The sequence below is a fragment of the Seriola aureovittata genome, chromosome 16 (genome assembly GCF_021018895.1).
Source record: "Seriola aureovittata isolate HTS-2021-v1 ecotype China chromosome 16, ASM2101889v1, whole genome shotgun sequence".
NCBI lineage: Eukaryota > Metazoa > Chordata > Actinopteri > Carangiformes > Carangidae > Seriola > Seriola aureovittata.
The window spans coordinates 1607720-1620896 of NC_079379.1; the positions used below are offsets into that span (position 1 = coordinate 1607720).

Sequence of the window (13177 nt, forward strand, 5' to 3'; positions counted from 1 at the left end):
ATGCGACGGTGAGGAGTAGAAGGACCCAGCGGTGTGCGACCATGCGGATGCCAAACTTTGAGTAACATCACAGAGACAGTTTGATCTTTTCGACGAAACTGCTTAATATTTATTGGGAATAACAATAGTTACAAATTAAACAGGTCAGTAACCAAATTCTGGTCTCAGTCTGTCTAAGGCTAAATTGAATATAACGGTAGCTAACAGATCCAGATGTGGTCCAGTTCTCACGTGCTAAAGTTACATGCTCCCTTAAATTCTGTGCTAGCATTTGTCACATTTTCAATTCTTACATACACTCAGTCCCATGTTAATGTTTTAGTTTATTTTGAAGGCCAGCCCTCAAGTGTGTCTGTCGCCGCAACAAAGACTGAGAATACAATGAGATACATTTCTCAAATTAATCGATAAAGTCTTTCTTTTAAAACAAGTATTTACACTACACTACAACTTAATTATTTCAAAGTCTCAACTGTAACTAATATTGTAAATATACTGATATACAATGCAGAAACCCCCCCAAAAGACAGTTTGTGTTTGTTGTGGTACACAGTGACCATGTAAAGATTTAATACAGTACTGATGCTCCTTTTCTTCACACAGAGATGTCGTGTTTTGGTGGTGATCCCAACTTCTGTCCAGAGTGTGGGAATGTTCTTCCTCTCCCAGGAATACAGGACACAGTCCGCTGCCCCCGCTGCTCTTTCTGCATCCCTGTGGCAGGTACCAAGTATGGTCTATAGAAGGCTGTATATTAGCACAGAAAGACAGCACACTCCACAGTGCACTAGTCTGTCCGATGTGGAAATGTACCTACGAGGGAACTGTTCTTCTTTACAAATTAAATGTCAATAAAAAACACTGGTGAGCTGCGTCCTGGAGGTCGTCTGTAGAGTTACAACTACAGTTCATTTGCGTAATAGGAGCAGAGCAGCTGAAATTTAGGGAGTTGGTTTAACAATGTACAAATAAAGCAAAAAACAAAACATATTCTTACTTCCCTCTAGTGGTATCTACCCATGCCTTAAAAGTCAACAGTAAAGTGTCTTTCCAGAAACAATGTCCCTATTACATTAAATAATCCACACAACTCACTGTCCACTTTCATTAGAAAAACAGTCCATATACAAACAGTTGGTAACATTTTTTGCACAGATTTCCACAGATTATCCTTAACATGCATGTGTTTTATTTTCCAGAGTTTTCAGGTCAGAAGATCCACTCTACAGTAATCTTTAACCCTGTGGAGCAGTCATCGGTGGTTCTGGAGGACGAGGAGGACTCTGAACTGAAGGGACCTGTGGTAAGAACAACTGCACTGCTGCTCGCTGACTGTTTTGTGTTATGGCAACAATGGTACATTGTATTAACAAGGGCATCTTCTTCCTTTAGATTGACAGACGCTGCTCTCGCTGCAATAAAGAGGGGATGGTTTACCACACCAGGCAGATGAGATCTGCAGATGAAGGACAGACTGTCTTCTTCACCTGTATACACTGCAGGTATTCAGTCAGTTTCATTTAGCTATTTCCAGGAACCTGATTCCTTAAATGTCATGTAAACAGGAAACCTGATTTATCTAGGTGAAATCCTCCTGGATTTCTCTGCCATGTTTACTGGTAACCAGGTTTCTAATTGTCTTGTTATAAGTACATGTGCATAACAGACTACAGACAGAGAAAGTAACAGCAGAGTGGCTGGATGAAGGGAGAGATGCGGAGTGATGCGTCTTTGTAGTTAAAATCATTCCATCCAAAGTCCCACTGAATAATCCACGTTAAATAAGTCGATCTACACACTGAGCATTTGACAGTTAAACTCAAACACGTTCATGCTGTGAGGGTAAGCTCTGTGTTTGTTTGTCCTCTCACTGAGCTCTCAGGCTACACACACACACACACACACACACACACACACACACACAACAAAAAATCAGGACCTGAGGACACAGACTGCGTCTTCTATCACTGCTACTTTAAAATAAATCAGTAATTTTTCCAGAATAAGGACAGAGGCAGGGCAGAGATCTGATCACTGACCTGCTGCATGTATTGCAGATTTACAGTAACCTGGTTATTACAGTACATGTAAATATGTACTCCAAATTACCCTCATAGCCTGGTTTCTCTGACTAACCTGGTCACTTAACTGCATGTAAACACACTGAGTATGAATACACTGTGTGTTGTGGATCATTTTGTTCTGCCTTGTGATTTTTTTTGCTGATCTTTGGTGTTACAGGTATCAAGAGAAGGAGGACTCCTGAGAAGAAATCTGCCTTTGTTGCTTTCAGATGGTTGGATGGATTGTAAATATAAGTTTGAAGAAGGACCCTCAGTGGATCCTTTACCTCTGGTTTATCTAATGAGGCTGTGCACTGCAGAGCTTTCAACTGCATCTTGCCGTCTTCATCACTGGATGGAGTTCGCTCTGTTTTCATGGAAAAAGATGATCTACTGCTGAATGCTATGAGATACAGTTACAGCTTGTAAGAGGACCTCAAGTTAAGTTTTTTGTTGTTGTTGTTGTTAAACTACAGTTTCCAAGAAGAAGAGTGAACATTAATGGTGAACAGTATTTGTTTACTTAAGGTGTAACATATATAACAGAAGTTGTTTATTATAAATGTTATTAAAGCTGCATTAATGAATATTTTGCTTGATATTTTGTTGTAGTTTTTTTTGGGGGGGGGGCGTAATCAGCTTACAAAGTTGTTGTGGAGAATGTGTTTAGATAGTGTTAGAATAGTTGCTTATTTTCACACCTGACAGACATGGTCAACATTTTTTGGAGTCATCAGTGTCCACCTGATGAATTTAAATATCTAAGTTCAGTGCTCCCTCTCTTTTAGCTCTGTGTTTGGTCTCCACCAGCTCCTGAGGGAAATATCTGGATCTTTAGCTGCTGAATGCTGCACTATGTTCACTAGCTGCTCTCTGACTGAGTCAGTCTGCTGTTTGATGCTGAGCAGGGAGAGGACAGAGCCTTTTACTGCTGTTTCTGCTCCTGCTGGAAACGTAATTGTGAGAATTTGTGATCCAATAAAGCGAACCAATCAGTAAAGAGGCTAAAAAGCTGTGTAGAGCGAGAGGAACTGCAAAATTGGTGATAATTCTCTGTGAGTTTGTCACTACATATTCACATTACACAGTCATTTGATCGACTGTTCTATGAAATTATTGATTTGAGATGTTTTAAAGCCACTACGTGAAGAATTTGAAAAGCCACACAGTGACAGACAACAGTGTACTCCGTTTGCCACAGATTTTTTTAGAAGACGATTTGTTTGATGTGGAGTACTTTGTGTATTTTTTTAAGGCTTTTTCTATGTAATATTCCCTGGAAGTTCATCTATGCTCCTGAACATGGGATACAAGCCATACTCATCCACATAGCTATTAAATACTCACCACATGTTAAGTGTGCCAGCATTAAAATCAGTTCTCCTTTAACAGTTCTTTCACCTAGGACTTAAAATGGCCTCGTGTAATTAGACACAGTGTATTATCATAAATAAAATATAGCTCTGTGGTGTAGACAGTTGTTCTCAACCTTTATGTCGTCTCAGGAATCACACCTGATAAGATTTAGTCATTCAATAACTGTCTGAACTGTAGACTGGTAGACTAACAGTGAACAGAACAGTTGTTCTTATGCATTCTCTCATTGGGCAAATTTCTGGTCAGTGAAATAAAATTATTCCCATTTATTTCCCTGGATCCCCTTCAAGGACTTTTGAGGGTCCCTGGACCCCAGGTTCAGAACTGCTGGTGTAGATCAATTTACTGATGGACAAACTAACTTGTTGCTTTGTCTTTTTGCTTTCCTCTTTTCCTCGTCTTCCCTGCATGGACAACATGAACATACTGCTTTTACTCCATAATGCACTGTAGTTAATGCAACCTTAGTTCAACTAAAACACCTTATCATGTCACTGAGGAAAGAATAAAAAAAAAAGGTTGGTTTTGCACCTTTTCTCTCTGTTAATCTTAAGGCCATTGATTTCTCTCATGAGAGCAGTTTTGGTGCTATGGTTGGTTCTGAAACCTGATTGGTATGTATTATATATATTGTGAATTTAAAGATTTTCATCAAGTTGTTTGTTGATCATTTTTCAAGTTATTTTCATCTGTAAAAACAGGTGAATTTTTTTTTTCTTTTAAGAATTTTTAGGTCTAAATAAGACTAAAAGCATTGATGTTTTTTCATGTATTTTTAATTTCTCTGCTCACTCTAAACACAAGGTGTATAATGTGTGTTGGCAACTTCTTTAGGTCAGAAATGTATTTTTATTTGCAAAAGCTTTGCAAAGTCCACACAAGGACCAAGCTGTGATGGAAGAATGGATCACAAACAGGACTTTCACCCAGGAAACTCTGGGATGTATCTGTTATCGTTATCGAATTGGTTAACTTATTCTTTTTTTTTATTTTTTAATTTTACTTCAAACCTTTCATCCCGAATTCCTTGAAGTCACAATTCCCACATGTACAGGAGCTACACAGCTGTCGCCAGCTGCTCAACATGCCGTTGTTGACCGAGTCCCTCTTCAGCTCAGACCTGCAGGTGATGATCCACCGACTGGAGATGGCGAGGAAGGTGTCGGAGCAGTTTCCTCCTCGTCAGCAGCAGCAGCTACAGCAGTGACTGGTCTGCAGCAGCGATGTCGCCCTGGAGCTCAAACTGTGGCAGCAGTCGGCCACCCCACAACTTTGTTTTGGAGTTACAGTAGTCGAGTCTGAGATAAAGAAGATAAATGCTTGAATGATTTTTTCCCGATCAAAGTGTGACGGTATTGGTTTGATTCTGGAGTTGGTTCTTATTTGAAGGAAGCATGATTGTTTTGAGGTGGTTTTCAAAACTCAGATTTCAATCAAACAGTAGCCTACTCCTAGATTTTTAGTGCCGGTCTTTTCATTGTGCAGACTAGGGACCGATGGCACGCTGAATGGGATTGATGGAGTTTGGTGGCTTGAACAATATAATTTCTGATTTTGAGTTATTGAGTTGTACACCCACATTGAAGGCTCATCATGTGCTGGGGACCCTCAATGTGGTAGCAGACAGGATGTCCAGGGGGGGCCTGCTCAAGGATAAGTGGAGCATCTTGCCAGATGTGGCTGCACTGATGTGGTGGCTGTTTGGTTGTCCTGTGACTGACCTCTTCGCAAGCAGGGAGAACACTGTGTCCTCTGTTTTTCCCTCAGGGTGAGCGATGCTCCCCCTCTGGGAGTGGACACCTTTGCTCATGCAGTATGGCTTTCCACCCTGCTGTACACCTTCCCAACTCTGAGGTTGATTGCACCTTTGCTCGACAGGGTCAGGACGCAGGAGTTATATGACCAACAGCAAGTCAGGACCTGCAGATGGTGTTGGATGGTCTCACTTTGAGACCTTCGTTGTCAGCCCTGTGACACAGCCTTGATCTTGTAGCTCCCTTCCTACATCCTTGCCACCTCTGCCACCACCATCTCCTTTCTCTCTCTCTGGCTGGCTTTGGACCAAAAACATGGCACTGTCTTTCCTGCCTGGTCCCTGCTCATAAGGTTCTTGGTGCTGCAGCCTAGCAATTGCACAATCCTTTCTCGGTTTTGGCTTTCCACTTCTTCAGTGACTGATGGGTGGATTCTCTCAGTTTAAGAACCAGACTAGTCTTTTCCTGTTTGTAGCCTAAAGTGATAGATGCTGCAGTGGCAGCAGCAGCAGCAGCAAGGTGTTCTTCCCAAAGAGGGCCATGTCAGAGAGGAACTGAAGCAAGCCAGGACATAAACTCTCTTCTGCAGTCAGGATGTGCACACCAATGTTTGAAGGAGGCTGGTCAAATAATGAAATTATTAACATTACATATTGATCCATATTGGTTATTTAAAAGCTGATGATCCTCCGAGTCCATTGTCTTACCTATCTTACCTATGGCTTCAGCAGTTACCATAGTTACATGCTAAACTGCAATGACCAGCTGGAAAGTTTCAACAATCATCAACTCAAATGGCAGCAGCAAACAGCTGTACACGTAGAGTGTGAGAAGGACAGCAGTCCTCTCTGTCCTTGCTGCTTCAGGTCCTTCTTACACTGGAAACAATAGAAGTGGCTGCATGCTGTAACCAATTCTACACCTTAATATCAGGATATGATTACTGGAATAGTATCCACAGACAACTTACTTTGCCTAAAATTATAACCATTTGCTTAGTCATGACATACCTTCCAGATGTGTCAGCTTTAACTTCCACCTCTGTTAGGGTTAAGGACTTGGACCAGGATGGCTACGCCCCTACTCCTAGTAGTAAAGGAGGAAAAGTAGACTCTGCCAACCCAGTCTCTTTAATTTTGCATGTTAGTGCCACGGGTGCTCAGCCCAGAGGCATCTATTAATATTCCTCAGACTTATTATTATTCTTCCGCCAAATTTTGGTGCGTAACTCGTCCCGCAGCTTTGAGAAAACCCCGGTAATATATACATCAAAACGTGCGTCTTGATCCCGAAAGAGGTGCTATGACTTTTGGTGTTAAAATTCCAATTTTTCCCAGTTATTCCCAAAATACTTGGAATAAATAATGCACTAGGAATGCATTGGAATTTTTTTTTTTTAAAAAACACAAAATTTTACTTTTTCTCTACAAAATTTCACCTTTTTTCTGAGTCACCTAGCGCTCTCATACCTGCACGTAGAAATTTGATTCAAACTATAAAACGGAGGAAAACTTCTGCTCTCTCAAAAACACAACTGTTTTTACATAAGATGTAAACTTTTCAAACTGTGAGCACTCAAAGGAGGAGTGGAAATCACTTTTTCTTCAAAGTTAGAGTGAAAGCGTCAGTTGGCTAGAGTGCGTGAAGCAGTAAAAAATAACCTTTATTTTTATTTTTAACTCAAGCTCACGGCCAAACCGTAAAAAGGAGACAAATAATTCTTTCTCAAAATGTAGACATAGTTGTTGGGATTCATAAAATGTAACTTTGACAGGCAGGGTCTGCACAAAATTTAAACGGGGGTGCCGAGTCCGGCAGCAATACCTGTCTCACTCTCATTGACACCTAATGTAATCGTCTTTTTTTTTCAAAAGAATCTCACTCTGTCTTCGCACTGAGCTTACTTACTCATTTTAAGGAATATCTGAATAAAACAGAGACTGTAGAAACTTCTGGCTTCAGTGTCTGTCACGGTGTTTTCGGTTTTTGAAAAGAAGTAACGGTTTTCTCATAATTTGCAATTGTTTGAAGCCATGTAGAATTCTGGGCAGATTTTCACATTGCCATGGCAACGGCAGCTCCTGACCTGACCTCTGACAGCCAAGGGCTGCGTGATGTCATCGCTACAGTGACGCAGAGAAGATTTTTTACCCTAACCCTAACCCTATCCCGGCAGTAGCCCCCGTGGCACTCAAAATTTCCCTGGAATTTTCTAGTTATTATTATTATTATTATCATTGGGCTGAATATGACGCAGACTTAAAAAAAATAATTTTTTAAACCATTTTAGCGGCTGCACGTGGAGACAGTGAGATTTTAGTAATGCTTTCTGCCAAAATTAGCATGAGCAGTTCAGCAACATCAGCTGACACACTCACGCAACACAGGCAGTGTGATCCCGGCGTAAGAGTTTCTCTTCTGATTGGCTCACTGACCTGTTTTTGCTAGAGCTCCAGAGGGAAGCCTGAAAGAGGGTTGGTTTTTGGTGGTTAAAACCACAAACATGTCTTCTTATGAATATCAAAACTTCAAATAAAACACAGGAAAAGAGTAAATATGTGTCATGAACGTAGCTAAGGATGTAAGGACCCAAATGCACGACTCGGCTCGGTTGAATCAGCAAAACGAGGTTTATTACAAACAATGGTCGGTACACGGAAAGGCAGTCAAACCAGGCAAAGGTATCCAAAACATGAGGCAAAAGGCAAGGTCGAAAAACAAGCAAGGTTCAAAATACGAGAAAGCTATGACTGTGACTATGACTATGAAGCTGGAATGTGATCTGTGAGAATCGACGAACTGGCGATGAGACAAGACACAAAGGGGAATATATGCGGGGTTGATTGGGAGTGATTAGACACAGGTGCGGGAGACACAATCAGGGATCAGGTGCACACAGACAAGGAGGAGGCAGGGCAGACAGGAACCTGGAACAGAGACATGGGTGAGTGCTCACAAAATAAAACAGGAAGACCAGACATGAAACATGAGGGAGAAAATGAAATACTTAACTGGAAGCATGACAATATGGGACATTTAAATGAGTTTGTGTCAAGGCAGCAGGCAGTAGGCCTAAGGCTTTCAATAATAGATATGAATTCCAGAGAGGGATTTGTCAGTCTGTTAACAATAGGGTAACCAGATGTCCCCATTTCCCAGGGACAGGCCACCAAAAACAGGGACTGTCCCAGCTGGAGATGTCCCTGCAATTGTCCCTGTTTTCAACTGTGAAGTAAAAACCAGATGTCTAGCGTTGTGCTTGTTTTAGGCCAACCAAGGGGGCTAACTGCTAGCTATAGCACCTTCGGGAGTGAAGCTAAAACCATCAAAATAGAGTTACCCAATCAGATTTTTCTTTTTGTGTTTTCTCTAGGCAGAGAAGAGATTAGTCTCACTCATTGGTTAGGAGTCTGTACAGGAGTGTGTCTGTGGGGACACAGACAAAGGCAAGATGGCAGATTCAAAATGGTCGCTGTGACCACATGCCCTGTACAAGGAAGACTATACAAGATGGCAGTAAACAAAGAAACTACTCAAATGGCCGCTGAGACCACCTGGGTTGTTGATGGTGTGAGTTCCTTTTTTGCCTAGCTCATGTAGTCTGAAGGTACGAGATTAGAGGGAGATGGTTAGCTACATGCAGGTGACAACTGAGACATATTACAGGTATGTGTGTGAAGATATAATTCCATTAACTGTATGACTAACCACAACCTAAGCAAATATAACAAGACATTAAACAACATGTACATAAACAAAAGCTAAGACTTGTGCTGCTTAACTGTGCTGTGCTAGGTGAGGTTAGGCCCAGTCAGTTAACGATACCCACTCCTTGGAAAAAAAAGAGGTCCTTTCCAGTGTTGTTGAAGTGTCCAGCGAGTTGGGTGGTTTCCTGGTGGAGTTAAGTCCTGTCTGGGTGTGTGGCTTTCACTGTTTTCGCCTTTGTTCTGCTCACAGAGTTAGCTGTTCTAAGCTAACTCTGCTGTGTCTCCTATTGCTTGGAAAATCAGATAGACTTTGTGTTGTAGCCGCTGAAGTGAACTTGTTCACTCTGTGTTGAAAAGCTCAGTGAGGGAGAGTGTTGCAGTCTGCTGTGAAGCCTGCAGGAAAGCTGTTGTTCCAGGTAGCCTAGTGCTGACCTGGTGCTGGGACTTTGTTGCTCCTTGAAGAGCTGAGAGGGAAGAAGGAGCTGTTGCTCCTGAGCACACCAAGGAGAGAAGAGAAAGAATAGAGAAGGAGATCTGGTTTTGTCACCTTGGGGGGTTGCATGTTACACACTGACCGACACTAACTGGTCAGTGATGTCACAGAGGGAGGGTCCACCCCAGGTGTGAACAGTGAGGAACTCTGGGGAAGTGAGTTCTTTGTGTCGAAAACAGAAGAAATTGATTACTACCGGGTGTTCGTTCTGCTGATGTCAGCAGAGATGGACATTTTAAAGAAAACAGTCATGATCAGAAAGGGCAACATCAGTCACCACAACCTCAAAAACACGTAGGCCCTTGGAAATAATAGTCAAGGTGAGGGTATTATGGTGACAGGTAATTAGGAGTGTTTAACACAAAGCCAACGTTTATGTGATTTTAATGTCACTTTCTATTCATTGTCTCCAAAGACATTTTAAACTACAAATGATCCTGAAACCTGGAATAATCAAAGTGTGTGTATTTCAGATATTATTCGATAAAGACAGCGACAGAAAAAACATGTCACAGTAAAAGATATTCAAAAACAGTCCTTTGTTGTGGACATTGGGGCAGTGTTTGTCTTTCTTAAATGTAAAAGAATCAGAATCAGAATTTTGGAGGAATGGCTTGGGAGGAATGGTTTGCTGTATTGCTGAAAGAAAAAAAAATTCAATCTTGATAATTATTTAATTTAGTCTTTAAAATGTGATGACAATGTGTAAAATGCATGAGGTGACATCTCCCACACTGTTACAGTTTATTGTCCTGTTGGAAATACCTTGCGATTCACAAGAACCCCTAAAATATGTTGCTGGTAAAAGTGTTTGCTTGAGCCAGTTGAATGTGCGGTGCACATGCATGTGTGTGCACATTATCAGGATGGTACCACCTCCACCACTGTTTGAGACAGGAAAAAACCTGAGGGAGAGAAGGGGACAAGAGCCATCCATTAGACTATGAGAATGGGGGTCGGGAGGGGTGGGGGGACTTTGCCTGATTATATTGTATCAATACCTGTATAACACTTGAAATAACCAACTTGTAACGTTCAGTGATTCAAGCAAATGTTCTTACGCAGTCCATTTGTGCACATATGACCCACTGTTATCAAAAAAGCTGAATACATTTTTAACAAAACCTTAAATAACACATTTTGTAGTTTTTAATTACATTTTGCTTGAAATCTTTAATTAGAACAAGATAAATGTAAGATGTTAAATAAATGTAATACAATATAATTACCCAGAAAGACTGCCAAAACCACCTCAGTCTAAGACTGGACTCCGACCAGTCCAAGTCAGGAATGAGACTCAAGACCATGCTATCTGCAATAATCCTTTTCCAGGACTAAGATTTAACCAACACACAGTAGTTCTTCGTCCTGTTACTTCACACTTAAATATAATCATAGTTCACTCATCAGTGGTTCGTCTTTTCTGAGGTACTGCAGTGTTTCAGTACTTTGAAACATTCTCATCATGTGTCTTTGCAAACAAAGTCTGTTAATCTTCCTCCATCTCCAGCTGACGATGCGGTTCGTACTGCTGTCATCTCAAGCATTCATATGCACATAAACTCTGTCCTTCAAATCTTGTTCAGACACTAAGGATCCATAATCCCTCAAAGCAAACACAGCCTGTGGTTCTTTAGAGGTCCAATATTTTACACGTTTCTGGCAGCACCTTGTAGTTGCAGGATGACAACAGATGGAAACTCTTTTCATGCTGGTGTGTATGTTAGGGCGAGTACCCTGTGCATTGCACCATAACTATCATTTTGGAGTTTCTGCAGTCTATTCTAGATGAGGGCCTTTTTCCCTCTACATTACATGTATATGTGGCTGCTTCGTTTTGGCATGCTCGAGAGGACAATAACAGTGGGGAGCCACTGTCTGGTGTCCCTTTTCTTAAGAGGGGCTCGGAGGGTGTGTCCCCTGAGAGCTCCAAGAGCTCCTGTCTGGGACATGCCCCTAGTGTTGGATGCTTGCCTCCCTTTGAGACCTTGGCAAGCGTGGAACTGAGATGGGTTTCCATTAAGACATCGTTCCTCCTTGCCATTACTTCAGCCAAGCATGTCTGACTCATGTCTGATATGCCCAGTAAGAGCCCTTATGTTGACACTACTCTGTGCATCCGACAACCTAAACAGCTCTTTATTTGTTATGATGGCCCGAGGTGAGGTTGCTTTGTTTCCAAGCAGTGCCTATCCCACTGGATTGTTGATGTGATTGCCCATGCAATCACTCCCTGAGGGGAGTGCCCCTTGCAGTCATATGTGGCCTAGTAGACATCACAAAGTACATTCTCTGGGTTCTACAAGGTGAATGTCGCCACCCCACATTCTCTGGACATGGTTCTTCTCTGCATTTATGCTGTGAGGTATGTACTTGGAATTCTTCATGACTTTGTTGGTATTAGTCATCCAGTGCTTAAAGCACAAGCTGTTATCCAGGAATCATAGAACCATAGTTATATATGTAAATTTCATTTTACATGTACTCTCTCAGGCTTCTCTCTGGAGCTCTAGTAACAACAGGTTGATCACCCAATCAGAATTCTGATTGGATGATCAAATAAAAGTATAGCAGATTTCAGGTAAACACTCAGACACACCATCCTACAAGGTTGGATGGTGGGTCCAGGTTGGCGGGACTTAGGGCATGGCTGAGGGCGGTGACTGCTTTGTTGTGACATCACAAAGTTCCAGAAGTCGTGACGGCTGGTTTTAAGGCTCAGTTTCTGAATACAGTGCATTTCTCTGTGGACTGAGGCTTTGATACTTTCACAGTATTAATATAGAACCTAGACCTGTTTTATAATCAAAGACGATATGGAAATCTCTCTTTACACAGTATTGGACCTTTAAGAAATTCGGTAGATATTTTCTGGAGCTCGAGTTATTTATGAATATGTTGGTAATGAAATGAGGCCACGTCAGACTGTATTGACGACAGATTTGTTATAGCCCCTCTGTGACTGCAGGAGTTTTCCCAGTTTTCCTGTGTCTTTCCCTGTCAGTCTTTCCTTGTGTCTCCTCCCTTTTTTTTCTGTGTGTGTGTGTGTGCTTCTCAGCAGGGGCGTGGTGCAGCACTGGCTACCTGGCTCACCTGTTTCCCATCAATCATCAAGCTCTCTATAAGAACCCTGGCTGTCCACTCACTAATTGCCAGATTGCGCCGCTATCCATGTGGTAATGCGCCAGGCCACTAAATGTGTTCATCTTAAATTCTTACTTACTACATGTTATTTTGGGTTATTCCTCACCGGTGTCTCTGTCTGCTTTCAGTGATCCAGTGCTGCTGCTTCAACTCCGACCACTCACCTGCTCCACACCAGCCATCCGCCTCCACACTCCTCCTGCTACAACCCAGATTCCTCAACCGCTGGCATTCCCCCAGAACTCTTTCCCACTCTGATTTCCATTAAATAACTTTTGGTTTATACACTACTGGTTGTAACAAGATTGATGAACAGGAGACAGAGTTTCAGTACTCACAGGTTTTGTCTCTGGAAGCTTTAATCACCCTGTCATCGACCCTGTAGGAACAATCACAACAACAGTTACAGAGTGAGTGGAAAGTAATCAGGTTTAGTTTGAGTTAGTTTTATTAAACCCACCAGTGATGATCCCAGATCAGTCTCACCCAGCTGAGTATTAACTGATCCAGTATCAATGAGCCTGATCAGTAGGTTAGTCATTGAACTTTGGGATCAACTGGAGCTTTACAGTCTCACTTATAAACAGAGTACCTTGGTAGCAGTAATGATCACCTTGGTAACCACAAGGGCTGTTGTGT

The 13177-nt window shown here is 41.9% G+C and overlaps 1 protein-coding gene and 1 pseudogene across 1 annotated transcript; one reads left to right on the plus strand and one right to left on the minus strand.

Moving 5' to 3' along the window:
- Positions 1–2: 2 nt before the first annotated feature.
- polr1h (RNA polymerase I subunit H) lies at positions 3–2650 on the plus strand. Its single transcript, XM_056399094.1, has 5 exons — positions 3–143; positions 604–723; positions 1200–1303; positions 1393–1502; positions 2242–2650. The coding sequence occupies exons 2-5, from the start codon at positions 606–608 to the stop codon at positions 2264–2266; spliced, it is 357 nt and encodes a 118-aa protein (XP_056255069.1). The 5' UTR covers positions 3–143; positions 604–605; the 3' UTR covers positions 2267–2650.
- Positions 2651–7811: 5161 nt separating this feature from the next.
- LOC130183888 (NACHT, LRR and PYD domains-containing protein 12-like) overlaps positions 7812–13177 on the minus strand; it is a 30602-nt pseudogene continuing 25236 nt past the window's right edge.